This window comes from Rhincodon typus, chromosome 12 (genome assembly GCF_021869965.1).
Source record: "Rhincodon typus isolate 14 chromosome 12, sRhiTyp1.1, whole genome shotgun sequence".
Taxonomy (NCBI): domain Eukaryota; kingdom Metazoa; phylum Chordata; class Chondrichthyes; order Orectolobiformes; family Rhincodontidae; genus Rhincodon; species Rhincodon typus.
Window position 1 is genome coordinate 51,294,782 of NC_063343.1, and position 14,891 is coordinate 51,309,672.

The window sequence follows — 14,891 nt, forward strand, 5'->3', positions numbered from 1 at the left end:
AAACAAGGAGGAGCTGAATGTTTCGAACGGACTCCAGTTCCCGTCTGCGTTGTAACAGAGGGCGGAGGCTGCAGAGTGTGGAAGTAGTCTTTATTTCCGCCTCTTCCACCCCAACCCGATCGATTGTATTCAATTCTCTAGTTTTATTTTGTGTATATTTAAAACGTGCTTCTTGAATGTTACTTTTAAGTACACCCGGACGATGGTCGTCTTGTTCGGGGCCACATTATTCGCTTGTTATGACCCACACTTGAAGTTTCTCCGTACGAAGACTGGTTCCTTTTGTTTCCTCGGGTGGACTGAAAACGGAAAAGCAGAGATGCCGAACTGATGGCTTTGAGCGAAGCGGAGAAACAGAACGCACATTCCGCTTTGCTTCGGGGAAGAGGTAATTTGCTGCGGCTTTCTGTAATTGAAGGTATTTCCTCTGATCTTTAGAGTCCTGTGCAAAGACTTAACTCAGAAAAGATAGCCACCAAGGCCCGTAGAAGCTGAGCGCTTTTTTCCGGGTCTACATGTATCACAACTCAAGCCATTGACGATCTATTTACTGTTTGTAAACCAATGTGTATTTTATATTATAACGCGTTCTGTTTTATTTTCACTTTAAACTTCGCACTGCGAAAAGAAAATTAATTTACAGAACAGTGCCAGATATCTGGGACGTTTTGTTCTAATTGTTTACATGACATTCTAAGCAAGAATGTTAAAACATATCATGCTTTGGGTGTAAAGTTGATTAAAAATCTTTCGATTATGTTGGGTGCAGGGAGGGGATTCAGCAGAGTTGGAGCCTCCACCGTAATTTATCAAAATCTTCGGTTCGATTGGGGCTCATGTTACCGATTGAACGTTTAACTGTGGTCCTATTTACTGGTTTCTAGATATGAAGTGAATTTTATGTGGTCATTGTTTCTGTTTCCCCTTTAAAGTGGGGGGGGGGGGCACAATTTGCAGTTTTAACGTTCTTTAGTTGGCTCTCGAATGTCATTATTTTTATTAACTGAAACTAAAATACTGGAAATCCGAAATAACTGAAAGTGCTGCAGAAACTTAGCCAAGTCTAGCAGCATCTGTAGAGAGAGAAACTGAGTTAATGTTTCGAGTCCGGTGTGACTCCAGTTCTGAAGAACTCCTGTGGACGTCACAGGTTAATTTCGTTTCTCTATTCACAAATGCTGCCAGATTTGCAAAGTTGGTCGAGTACTTTGATTTTTATTACCAACTTATAACAAAAGGCTGTTCAAAAAGCAATGTAGCAATCACCACACAGTGCCTTGGGCACATTCAATCGTGATGTGTTTTTCCTATCCCATCTTATTCGGGCCAAACAGACTCTTCAGAGCAGCATCACTCGCTCTCAGGTACACAACCCAAACTTTTTCAAACGGATCTCGTTTTGGCCAAGTTAAATATGGAGAGTTTTTTTTTAACAAGGGCCACAGTGTTATAGCGAAATAAAGAGGGCAGGTGGCAAAACAGAGCGAAAGGCCTCGGAGAGGTGAAAGGCCAACAGAGCTTAAATGTCTAAAGACAAAAGGTAAAAGGGATTGGAATGAACAAAAACAAAGTTGCTGGAAAAGCTCAGCAGGTCTGGCAGCATCTGTGAAGGAAAAAACAGAGTTAATGTTTCGGGTCCAGGAAAAAACAGAGTTAATGTTTCGGGTCCGGTGACACTCAAAACGGCTGCCAGACCTGCTGAGCTTTTCCAGCAACTTTATTTTTATTCCTAATTTACGGCATCCGCAGTTCTTTCAGTTTTTATTTAGGGATTGGTAATGGTTGGAATAAACGTGAAAACATAAGAAATAGCTGCAGTGGACTGACTATGTGGCCTCTCAAGCCTGCTGCACCTTTTGGTAAGATCATGCCTGATCTGATTTTGCCTTTAACTACATTTTCCTGAGTGAGTGTGAATTGTAGAATAACTGACAGTATTGTCTGAAAGCACAGTTGCCTTGACTACACCATCTCAATCCATGCCTCCTACAAAAACTCCATTCCTTAATCCCAGTTTCTTCATCTCCATTGCATCTGTTCTGATGGTACACCCTTCCATAGCTTTCTGAGATGTCTACCATTTTATTCAAACAAGGATTTCTCCACTTTTGGCTGACAGGAGCCATGACTAATGGTTTGTCTGATACATTCCTGGATCCTACTTCACCCTCTTTCCCCCTCTATGAACTATGATTGGTTTCAGATCATCATTCTCTTCCACTCCATCATCCTCCGCCACTTCTGTCATCTCCAATATGATGCTGTTCCCACCCCTCCCTGCCAGCTTTCAAAAGGGACTATTCCCTTCTCGATACACTGATCCACCCCCAATCACCCCAGCAGCTCAGTCCCACACATGCCAACTTCCCAGGTGGTTTGCAGGAAGTGGAACACCTACTCCTTTACTTCCTCTCACCTGACTGTCCAAGATCTCAAACACAACTTCCAGATGAATCCATGATTTATCTGTACTTGTATCAATTTATTATATTTCCTGCTCAAAAGTGGTCTTGTTTACATTGAAGAGTCCACATACAGATTTTGAGACTGCTTTATGGAACGTGTCTGCACAGGGCATTTGTATTCACTACCTCGCTCTCACACTCCTGTCTCAGTCCTTGGCTTGCTGCAGTGTTCCAGTGAAGCTTAATGCAAGCTCAGGGAACAGCACCTCATCTTCCACTTAGGTACTTTGCAGCGTTCTGGATTCAACATTGATATCAACAATTGCATGAACTCTGTCCTCCATTTTGATTCTTCGTTCTGCCATGGTTAGTCTGAATTTTGTTTGTTTTTGCTTTCAGACAGAGTTGTTCATTATTCTGCCATTCACACTTGCTGTGGGTAAACACTTTATTTTTATTTAAGTATGCTGTTAACTTTTCTCTTGTTCACAGCATCATTGCTTCTGACCTTTATCCAGACCTTTGCTTTTATTCTTCTTCCTATTTGCACCCTCCCTCAATGATGTAAAACTGATTGCATTTGTATGTTCTTTTAATTCCGAAGATGTCATATTTGACTCAGAATATTAATTCTATTTCCCCTCCCCCTCAGGTGCTGCCAGACCTGCTGAACGTGTTTAGCTTTTACCCTTCATATTAATTTCCTTTTACTGTTATCTATTGCAACCAAAAGACAAGGTCGCTGTTACTGTCTAAATAATGGTACAACCAGGCCTATGCAAAAACCTGCAGATAATAAATACTGTCCGTTGAAGCAGGCGTTGGGATGTTGGGAAATCCCCAGTGAAGAGGAAAACCAAGTACTGTATTCACAATGTCAAGGGGAACTCTGAATTGTTTTCAGTTAAATGTAACTTTTAAAAATAAACTTATGAAAGTACAAAGACATTAAATAGTGGAAAATAATCAGTGCATTGGATGAGGTTAGGAAAGCCAGTCACACTAGTTTGAAATTTCTAGACTCTGACCTTATAATTACTTGACTCACAGTGGGGTTCTCACTTGCCTTCAGCTATGTTATGAATACACCCTAAAAATAGGGGTTTAACCAAAAAGGGAAAAGTAATGTGCAGAACTATTCAGACTGAGACGAAATCAGCAAGGAGTTATAGTGAGCTGGAGTTCTCTCCTTTGAACTGCTGTTAGGAGCCAGACCAAACGCTCGAAATCTTTTAAGGAGATAGTCTAGATCCTAACTTCTTCTCATTTTAAAGGTAAGTGTGAGGCATTGTGTTCTGGATGCAATTACAAGGCTTGAAACAAAGCATGCTTTATTCATACACTACAATTAAAATACAGACAAATAAAAGAATTGGCTTAACTGTAACTCTATTGAAATGCTTAATGAAAGAATATATATTAACAACTACTACTAATTAACTGTTCCAATATAGTAACATCCCATAAACACACCCTTAGCAAAGACAAACTCAGTAAAATAGATTGTCTCCATGCAATTCCAGCAGCAGGAAGAGCACCCCAACTTTTCACTGTAACAGAGGGAGGAATTAGAGCTTCCACATCCAGCTTCAAGATCCCAGAAACTGCTGCTGAAAAGACTAAAACTTTAAAAAAAATCTTGGTTCTCTTGGAGCTTGACCCCACCCATTCAGACTTCTTTTATTGTTCTAACTTTGGGGGGAAAAAACCCAAGACCTCAAAAGCTGTTTACTGGCTTTGGAGGAGACTGCTCGGTTCCTTTAGTTCAACCTTTCTCATAAAAAAGAACAAAACGCGTTTCTTGAAGCAATAGTTTCATCACGCTGCCTTTTTCTAAAGCACCAGAATTGGGTCTACTGCATTAAGACTATGGGGGGGCGAGGGTGAAGATGTTGAACGAGCCACCTCCTCAATTACTAGTGTGGAGCTGGAGGAACACAGCAGGCCAGGCAACATCAGAGGAGCAGGAAAGCTGACGTTTCTGGTTGGGACCTTTCTTCAGCCCATTTCTGAAGAAGGGTCCTGACCCAAAACGTCAATTTGCCCATTTCTGAAGAAGTGTTCCACCAGCTCCACACTGTTAACTCAGATTCCAGCATTGGCAGTTCTTACTATCTCCTCAACCATTAGTATTGTGATTCATGTAAATCATAATGTAACTGATGACATGACACAAACATGAGCAAGAGGGAAGATACCAGTATGAAATGAGCACAAGAAGGGAAAGTTGGTAATAGTTCCCAAGATAAGTGGAAAATTAAGAATTTGTGTGGATCTTTATTCAGGTGAACAAAAGTTGGGAGGGAAATCCATCCTATTTCATCTGTTGATGATACTTTAGCAAAAGTGGAAACAAGGAACTTTTTCACAAAACTGGATGGCAGCAGTGAGTTCTGGAGATCCCTTTGACCAACAATTGAGTTTGCTGATTGCATTCTGTATATCATTTGGAGAATGTTTTTCTGGTTGTATGCCTTTTGGAATCTCTGCATCAAAGATTTTCAAAAGAGCAAAAAACTGAAGGAAACAGGTGACCATTTGCCATCTGAGTGTGCTATTACATGGTAAAATGAAAAAGAAACAGCTAGCAGCTTTGGGAAAAAAAAGAGTAGTTACTATCTTCTGACATTTTAGCACATCACGATTTGGCCTCTCACTGTTGTAGTACTGAAAAGATACCAATCTAGAATTAGCATGGCTCAGTACTACACTGGAGAGCTGTGTTTGATAACCTACTATGTGCAGGTATAAATAAAGTTGTGTTAATAGCACAAAAGGAATTGAATAGTACTTCTTAGAGATAAGGAGCAAGCAACCTTAGGGACAGTGTATCTGTAGACGCACACTCCAGAGATACTCTGGACTGGTGTATCAGCGTTCAGTAACAGTACTAGCATATCCCTTCAAGAGAGAAGGCTGAAACACCTGTAACAGTCTTCAACCAGAAGTGCCAAGTGGATGATCCATCTTGGCCTCCTCCAGTGCTACCCAACATCACAGATGCCAGTCATCAGCAAATTGGACTCATTCCATGTGATATCAAAAAAAATGGAGGCAGTGGATACTGCAAAGGCTATGGGCCTGAACAATATTATGACATTAATACCGAATACTTGTGCTCCAGAACTTGCCATACCTCTAGCCAAGTTGTTCCAGTACAGATGCAACTCTGGCATCTATCCAACAATGTGGAAAATTGTCCAAATATATCATGTACAAAGACAGCAGCACAAGTTAACCTGGCAAAATTACAGTCCCAATCCTGAACTATGAACATCCAAGGGCAGTTGCCTTTGATCAGGCTCTGAAGAATGGTCTAAACTTAAAACATTAGCTTGCTCTCTCTCCATGGATGCTGCCTGACCTTCTGTGATTTCTAGCATTTTTTTGTTTATTTTCAATTTACATTCCAGCAACTGCAGTAATTTACTCCTCAGATACTGAAGCAGTTCATGCACAATTGCAACAAGATGTGGACAATATCCAGCTTTGGGCTGGCAAGTGGCAAGTAACATTTGTGCCCCGTGACATTCCGTGGTATTTACCATCACTGAATCTCCCAATGTCAACATCCAAGGGTGGTTACCTTTGACCCGAAACTCAACTTGGCTAATCATATAAACACAGTGGCTACAAGAGCAGGTCAGAGGCCAGGAATACTGCAAAGAGTAACTCTCCATACCTGACTTCCCATAGGCTGTTCACCATCTACAAGGCACAAGTCAGGAGTGTGATGGAATAATCGCCATTTTCCTGGATGAGTGCAGCTCCAATAACGCTCAAAAAGGCTGACGCCAACTAGAACGAAGCAGCCCACTTGATTTGTACCATATCCACTTTCTCCACCACTGGCACTTAATAGAAGCAGCAAGTACCATATACAAGATGCATTGCAGAAATTCACTGAAGATCCTTAGACAGCACCATCCAAATCCACAACCACTTCCATCTAGAAGGACAAAAATGGCAGATACATGGGAATATGACGACCTTCGCGTTCTCCTTCAAGCCACTCACCACCACTGTCGCTGGGTCAAAATCCTGGAATTTTTTCCCTAAGATCATTGTGGGTCAACCTACAGCACGTGGACTGCAGCAATTGAAGAAAACAGCTTCTCAAGGGCAACTAGGATGGGCAATAAATGCCAGCCAGCCAGCAATGCTCATGTCCCACAAAGTGAATAAAAAAAACTAAATTAAGTACAATCTAAAATACATACCATGTAAATAGTGGTAGATAGATAAGGCCTCGGCCTCTAAATTCCAACCAACTTTCTGCTCCGGTGTAGGCTTGTAAGAACACTGACACCATATAAATGGCAAGATGAGCAACACAGCTGTATTTCTAAGGGAGCCCATTTTGGGTTTGTGGATTGATTCAAAAGTGATTTTCAGTTTGTTTCAAACTTCTCTGCAAATATTCTAATTAGCTTTAGGAAAGTTGTTCTTCCAGCTGGAATGCCTCTATAAATGAAAGCTGTTGATGAGCACAGTGATGTTGTGTCCATACCACTCAATAGACTTGTTAGAAAATTGAAGGTCTTGTGCTTAAAGGTGCATTGGTCAAATAGGTAAGAAATTAGCTAGTGTAGTGGTTTAAAAAATTGTTTTTCTGACAATAATGGTTCCCTTCCTCATTTCCCCAAAGTTTCCACATGGTGTGAAATTAAGTAATGTATTAAACAGCAAATGAGATAGTAAGAGACCTCAGGAAGAAATCGATTCGAGAAATGGTAGATGCGTAGATGACACAATTTTAATGCAGAGAAATGTAAAGTGATTTGTTTGTGCAAAGAGCAAGGCAAAACAATATAAGCTATGTTTTATACATTTTTCCAGTGGGGTGCAAGAACTGAGATACTTGGGCTGGTATGTACGTAAGTCTTTGAAGGAGGCAGGATAGGTTGAGAGACTGCAAAAAGTTTTAAATGATTCACTTTTTATAAATAAAAATACAGTGTACAATGGAAGGAAGTTTCAACAAACTAGTTAAGGGTCTAGCTGGGGAATTGTAGCCAATTGTGAGCAGCATACTTGAGGAAGGATGTCAAAACTGTAAATGTTTCAGAGATTTCCCAGGATGATACAAGGGGTGAAAGTTATTTAGTTACGTGCACAAAGTGGTGTTACCTCATTAGAGCAGAGATAGATAAGGGGTGATTTAATAGACTGTTCAAAGTCATGGACGTTCTCCCAGAGTAAGTGAAGAGTCTTTTTTTAATGTTGAGGGTCAATAACTAAAGGACACCTGATTACCAAATCAAATTGAAGGAAAATGATGTTAATACGTAATTTATCATCTGGAATACAGTACCTAATAGGATAAAGGAAGTGTAAACTTTCATAAAGAGATTGATCAGTAGCTAAAGGGATATTCGCAGGGCTATGGAAAAGAGCAGGGAGTGAAAGTAATTGGATGTGTATTTTAAACAGCTGATAAATGTATGATAAGTTTCAGGCTTCCTTCTGCCTCCTCTGAGGAGAAAGATGATATTGAATAAATACACAAGAATGAAGATGTTCGTTTCTAATGTTGGTACTCAGTGGAAATGGTTTATACAATTTCACGCTAAATTCCCCTTGGCGTTGGAGATTGGCAGTCGAGTGGGACAGCTGGTAAAATAGCAGGGAGAAATGTTGGTGGGGAGTCTTAATCTCCTGGCCATATTGCCAGATCAGCAAAGTTCTTGTGTCACTTTGTGACAACTGGAGCCACAGAGTTAACCTGTCCTTAGTGACAGACTCACTCATTCCCAGTGGATGTATCTGGTTTGGCACTGGGTCAGGAGTGATATCATGATGTTCTGGTGAGGATAACCGAGAGCTACATCTCCTGATGAGAATGACTAGCTGTTTATCTGAGAGGCTGGCTTCATCTTTGAAATTATCCCTCTAGGATATTGAACATATGACTGTCCAGTCCAAGAAGTTTGAGGGAATTAGTGTCAATACAGCGTGGACCTGGAGGAACACAGCAGGTAAGGCAGCACCTCAGGAGACCTCCCACCCACAGCCTCCAACATCATTATTCCCCTACTGTGCACTGCCCATTTCTATCTCCTTCCCAAAATCCACAAACCTGACTGCCCCAGCCGACCCATTGTCTCTACCTGCTGCTGCCCCATTGAACTTACCTCTGCTTGCCTTGACTCCATTTTTCTCCCCAGTCCAGGAACTCCCCACCTATGGGACATTACCCATGCCCTCCATCTCCTCCAAGACTTTCAATTCCTCGGCCCCCAAACCTCATCTTCACCATGGATTTTCAGTCTCTCTACACCTGTAACCCCCCTCAGATGGCCTGAAAGCCCTCTGTTTCTTCCTCTCTCGCAGCCCAAACAGTCCCCTCCACCCAAACCCCCATCTGCTTAACCGAACTTGCCCTCACCCTCAACAACTTGTCTTTTAACTCCTCCCATTTTCTACAAACTAATGGGGTGGCTAAGGCCACCTGTATGGGTCCAAGCTATGCCTGCCTCTTCGTAGGATACGTGGAACAGTCCCTCTTCCTCTGCTACATTGACTGTATCGGTGCTGTCTCGTGCTCTCATGAGGAGCTTGAACAGTTCACCAACTTTCTTAACACCTTTCACCCCAACCTCTAATTTACCTGGACCATCTCCGATACCTCCCTCCCCTTCCTGGACCTCTCCCTCTCCATCTCCATCTCCAGTAACCGTCTCATCACCAACATCTATTTCAAACCCACCGATTCCCACAGCTACCTTGACTACACCTCCTATCACTTTTCGTAGGGACTGCTCACTCCGCCACGTCGTCATCTGCTCCACACTCCTCACCAACCCTACCACACACAGCACCTTTCCCTGCAACTGCATGAGGTGCTACACCTGCCCCTGCACCTCCAACACCTCCACCCTAACCGCCCCCCCCCCCACCCCGCCATCTCCATTAAGGCCCCAGACAATCTTTCCAAATCCAAAAGGGATTCACTCGTACATCCTGCAACCTGGTCTACTGTATCCATTGTTCCCGATGTGGTCTCCTGTGAGACCAAGTGCAGACTTGGTAATGGATTTGTGGAGCGCCTGTGCTCTGTATGCTATAATCAACACCACCTTCCACTTAATAACCATTCTAACTCCCCCCTCCCACTCCCTTGGTGACATGTCAATGCTGGGCCTTCTCCAGTATCACAATGACAGCACAAAAACTGGAGGAACAACTCCTCATATTCTGCCTCGGGAGCTTACACCCGATGGCCTTAACATAGAACACACTAGTTTCAAAATCTCCCCACCCCGGCCTCATCCCCGCCTACTTGACCTGATACAACCTGTCCATCTTCTTTCTCACCTATCACTGCCTCACCCTTTCCATTGACCAATCTCCACTACCCCCTACCTGCATCCACCTACCACCATCCCACCCACCTTCCCCCGATCCCAACCCCTCCCTCTATTTATTTCTGAGCTCCTTTTCCCCCTCCCTAGTGCTGATGAAGAGTGTAAACCTGAAACATCGACCTTCCTGCTCCTGTAATGCTGCCTGACATGCTGTGTTCCTCCAGCTCCACACTGTGTTGACTCTTCCAGCATCTGCAGTTCTTGGTATCTATTGAGGAATTAGTGTTGGAATTGCATGAAGTCTGCTGCGAAGCTAGTGAGATAATAAATGCATCAGATGATTGTGCTAAGGGCATTGGCTGATGAAAGAAATAGTAAGATGAATAAAATGCAATTTTTCACAAAATATTAAATAACATTGTTTTAGGAATCAAGCTGCGTCTTGTGAGAATGTTCAATCAGTTGGATCTTATTTTATATAGTTTGGTGCAGAAGGACCTTTTTAAGATCTATTACATGGCAATTACATAGGGCATTGATAAACAGGACATTTAGTTTACGTGGAATGACTGACTTGGAAAGAATTTCTATTTATGCCTTTCTATAGATTAACGGTTTAAATTAGTCTGATTACATGTCCCCCCCCAACATCCATTATGCACAATGAATACCATGGCATTCAATGCTTTAGCCTGCCAGTGGAAGAGCTGACTTTCAACTAAAGAATTAAAAAGGATATAAAAATAATTTTAATCAGACAAATTGAAATTTTAAAGACTCTTTTCAATTGACATTGTTGAACTTGCAGTACATGAACACTATTTTATTTATATTGATGGTACATGGTGGCCATGGGGGTGAGAATGGATTGAGGATGAGAATCGTATTTCAGGCATGCGGCGTTTGAGAGCTAAGCCAATGGTATCCTTACTAAGTGCTAATTGAATTCACAGTCTCCAAATTATATTTGAGATTGGAGGAGGTAGTTTGAGGGAGCTTGGAATCCAAATTGGGTCCAGTTAATTTAATATGTCAGAAAAGGATGTTAAGTATTAGTACCTGAGATATTGGATTTATCACATTGAAATATTGCAGTTTGGATGATGAGTAAATTGGCACACTTCATCTCAGGACTGCACTCTCAGATATAGAAACTAGTGTCTTTGCTAGGTTGAAACAGCTATGTTCAGTTCCTCAATTTTGCTAATCTAAATTTAAAAATGTGCATTTCTAAAGCAGTTTGGTCAAAATTACATTATAAGAGTTTTACAAATGAACAAGGAACGTGGGAATTATTCTGGGTGACAAAGTAGATGCGTAAATATTCTAAAGATAGGACAATACATTGATAGTGGCCATACCCTGATGAAAAAAAGTGAAAAGTAAATTAAGACTTGCCTTTTATTGTGTTTCTGGTGACACTCCAGTGCTGTATCTAAAAGTGTTTCCAAAACCTCTCGTGGCAGAATTATGAAAATAATTTGTCCCTGAAAAGAGGGAAACAATAATTCTAAACAAATGGAGAGCAATCCTGTCCTGTTCTGGCCATCTCTTCCCGACTGGAGAGATCTTGGGATTGCTTAGTTGCTCAGAATCTGTTGGAATTCTATGTAAATTTCTCTCTCATTCTTATCGTTGACCCACCCAATATATAAATTTCTACAAAGTTTATGAAAACAAATCTCTCTGTCTGTAGGTAGCTGTGCCTGCCTGGCAAACTGGCCTTCCTTGGAGGTGCCATGAAATGTCTTGGATTCTTAGATGGCGAGCGGCTTGCCTTCCTCCTCGATGAAGCAGTTGCTAAGGAGGCCAGGCTTTGGAAAGTGCCTCTTTTCAAGACCTGCGACAATCAGGTAAGGTGCAGTTTGCCCCACCTTACCAGCAACAACAACATGTATCTATCTGTCAATTTTTAATATAGTGAGAAGTCATATCGTGTGACTCGGGGACATTATTAAACAATACATAATATGCAATCACCGAAGGTGGTTTTAGGGCAGCTACTTAACACGATCATTAAAGAGGTTGATTTTAAAAAGCATCTTTAAAGAGTGATAGAGCTAGTAGGAACTGCAGATGCTGGAAAATCTGAGATAACAAGGTATAGAGCTGGATGAACACAGCAGGCCAAGCTATGATGCTGCTTGGCCTTTTGAAAGAGTGATAGATTGGTGGAGAGAATTAGTGAGAGAATTCCAGAGCTTAGGGCAGTGGTAACTGAAGGTGAGGCTGACAGTGATGAAGTCATTAAAACTGGAGACACTGAGGAAACAAGAATTGGACATTAGTAGTTATCTTGGAGGGCTGCACTGAGAAGTACTGATATGGAAGTCTAGATCATCAGACTAGATGTGAAGAAACTCTGAGAATGGCCTGGAGTTCTTACAGGTGCAGGAAACTTAGTTGTTGGAGTCAATGGGCTTATAACTATTCGATAATAGCCTATCCCCAAAAATGGAGACCGAGCAGTTAAATATTGGAAATTGACTGTGTGAAGGTGAGAGGAGGATGAAAGTTGGAAGCAAAGTTGGTGAAGTCCAGTTCTGGGAAAAATACAGATACAGTCATTAATGTATTGGTAAGATATTTGAGGAAAGAGTCCAGAGTAGGACGGGAACAGGATATTTCACATAGTGTGTGTACATAAAAATTGGGAGCAGAAGCAGGTTATTGAGCTCTTCAAGCCTGCTCTCTCATTCCACAGAATCTGTTTGTATTCTGGATTCTACATTCCCACCCATTTTGTGATTTAAAAGGACTTAATTTTTCTTATGTTACCTTCTTTTATTTGGGAAATGACTTAAGAAATAAGTTGTTCAATGAAAAAAAAAATCTAATTTAGCCACACAGTGTAGGAAACTGGTGGATCAAAATTGTTTGGATCTCTATTCAAAGAAGTGGTGAGCCCTTAGATCATCCTGATAGGGATGGTGGTGCTGGGAAATGGATGGCAATGGTAAATAGGAGACAGTTAAGGTTAAGATCTGAGAAATGCTGAAAATGGAGGCTACCAGAAGAGCCACAGATCTAGATGTGGAGAGGCTTGACAAGTGATGAACAGTAGTCACAATGGAAAGAAATCAATTCAGTGAGGGATGAGTTGGCTAAGAGAGTGGGCCTTTGTCTGGTTTTAGATCTTGGGAAGGTGGTATAGCAGGATTTTCAGTACTATGGAACTATGAAATGTAAATGAAGATGTCCAGAGGAGATGAGGTCAGTGGCAGTTTGATGTTTGGGTGAGTGCTCAGGGAAGGTGAGTTGGAGTGTCAGAGTTGGTGCTCGGCCTCTGCTAGGTATGCCAGACAACTGCACCACACTTGCCAGTAGGTTTGATGACTATGTTAGTATTATACCTGGGAGAACAGAATGAAGTTCATGTTCAACAAAGTTTCTGGGATGGCAGGTTGGAGTAAATAAGAGAAATTGAGACAACTAATGTTACACCAGCAATCCTTGATCAATAGAGGATAAGACGCCAGTGTGAGGGTCGGAGTAGAAAGAGAGAGAGCATTGGAGGTGGGTGAAGGGGTCTACTGAGTAGAAGGAGGCTGAAGGATTCTTGGCCAGTGAAGTGGGCATGGAGGCAGAGATGATGGTAGTAGAGTCCAGTGTTGTAGCAAGCATGAAATTCATTGAGGTGGGCTTATTTGGGGATAAAGCTGAGTTCTTTGCTAGAGAGAGAGATCATTGTGTCAGAGAGAGGAAGGTCCCAGGGTATCATGAATACATGGCAAGAGATAAGATTCAAAGGCGGGGTAGACTCAGAGAGAAGTGAAAAGAGATCTGGAGAGGCATCAGCATCCATGAGTTGTTGTACCTTGTGATCCTTAATACCTGAAAGGGAAGAGAACATGTTTTCATTAAAGCGTCAGACGAGACAAAGGATGAAATGAAACTGTGGAGCGTGACAGCTGTGAGATAAATTTTCTAGTTTTGACCATAGCATCTACTCAGTTGCACAATTTGCTTTTAGTTGCATATTCTGTGACAAATTGATTGCATCAATCTTCTCACTAAAAAGAGACCACATTTAAGATGCATTAATTGATTGTAAACAACTTTTAAACACTGTAAGGTGTTGAAAGGTAGTACATACAGTTTGAGTTTTTCTTTGAGAAATGAACACCGAAGGCTGATTTTGAAAAGCAGGTCCTTCGATCTAGCAATGATCTAACAAAAGGATCCCCCATTCAATCTTTTACCAAAACAAAAAAGACTTGTGCAAGTATGCTGCATTTTCCTTGCCACGTGCAGCACACTTAATTCGGGTCACTACTATCCTATTCCCAACTGACAAGCTGAGTTAGTACTGGCCTTCATTTGTACAGAATTTTGAAAGACTAAAGAATAGGTGTTTTCATATCCTGTGCAAATTGTGTGAGAGTTGTCTACGTACATGAAAATCTGGTGAGAAGGGCAAATAATTGGGCAAGCTGGCTGTCTGCAGATGATCGCCACCTTAACAATTAAATTCTAGGTGAGCAGTTTGTTTGGAGACTTTATTAAGTCACCAGGAATTAAGGACTTTTAGTAGGTCCAAAAGCAGCCTCTTAAAGTCCTCGATTTGCCACTGCCCAGTTACCTGCCTTACTGGTAGGTGACAAAAGTTGCTAGTTTCCAAGACCACATTGAGTCATCATCAGGAAAGAAGCTGAAGGGACCTCCCGCATGCCTTTGCCTCTGACCTTCAGAATACCATCCCTACCCTCCCGGCAACCCCACAAGACGTGAAAGAAGGAAGATTTACCTATTTGCCATTCATCCTCTGAATTGATGGTCTTTGATTGGAGGCAACTCCTAATGAGGTGGGACTCCACAGTTAAGACTGCGATTGGTTGCTAATCTTGCCGGCTGGTTGGAGCTTGATTTGGCAAGCTTTCTCAGCAATGGGATGGCGAATGAGTCAACACTAAATTGGAGAACTGAAGCGGTTGTCTGGGTATAAACATTTCTCTAGCTTTTGTGTTTACAATTAATGCACAAACTGCACTGTTGAGCTGTACTGTTGCTTGCATTGGCAATGAATGACCGCCAACATCCTGCTCATAGCAAGATGAAGCTTGTTTAGGTCAAGTGGCTTGACTTCCACAATATCCTTTAATTTTCCCATGTTTAAACTGACAATGTTTCTTTAGTCTGGTAATCTTAGACATTATAAATAAGAGGAAATTAAGTTGCA

The 14,891-nt window shown here is 41.7% G+C and overlaps 1 protein-coding gene across 1 annotated transcript in view; it reads left to right on the forward strand.

The window, feature by feature from the left end:
* The first annotated feature begins 46 nt into the window (after positions 1–46).
* LOC109933097 (cyclin-I-like) overlaps positions 47–14,891 on the forward strand; it is a 34,368-nt gene continuing 19,523 nt past the window's right edge. Inside the window, exons 1-2 of the mRNA XM_020532084.2 lie at positions 47–388; positions 11,409–11,565. Coding sequence (XP_020387673.2) covers positions 11,452–11,565 — 114 coding nt within the window. The 5' untranslated portion in view covers positions 47–388; positions 11,409–11,451. The remainder of the gene's footprint in view (positions 389–11,408; positions 11,566–14,891) is intronic.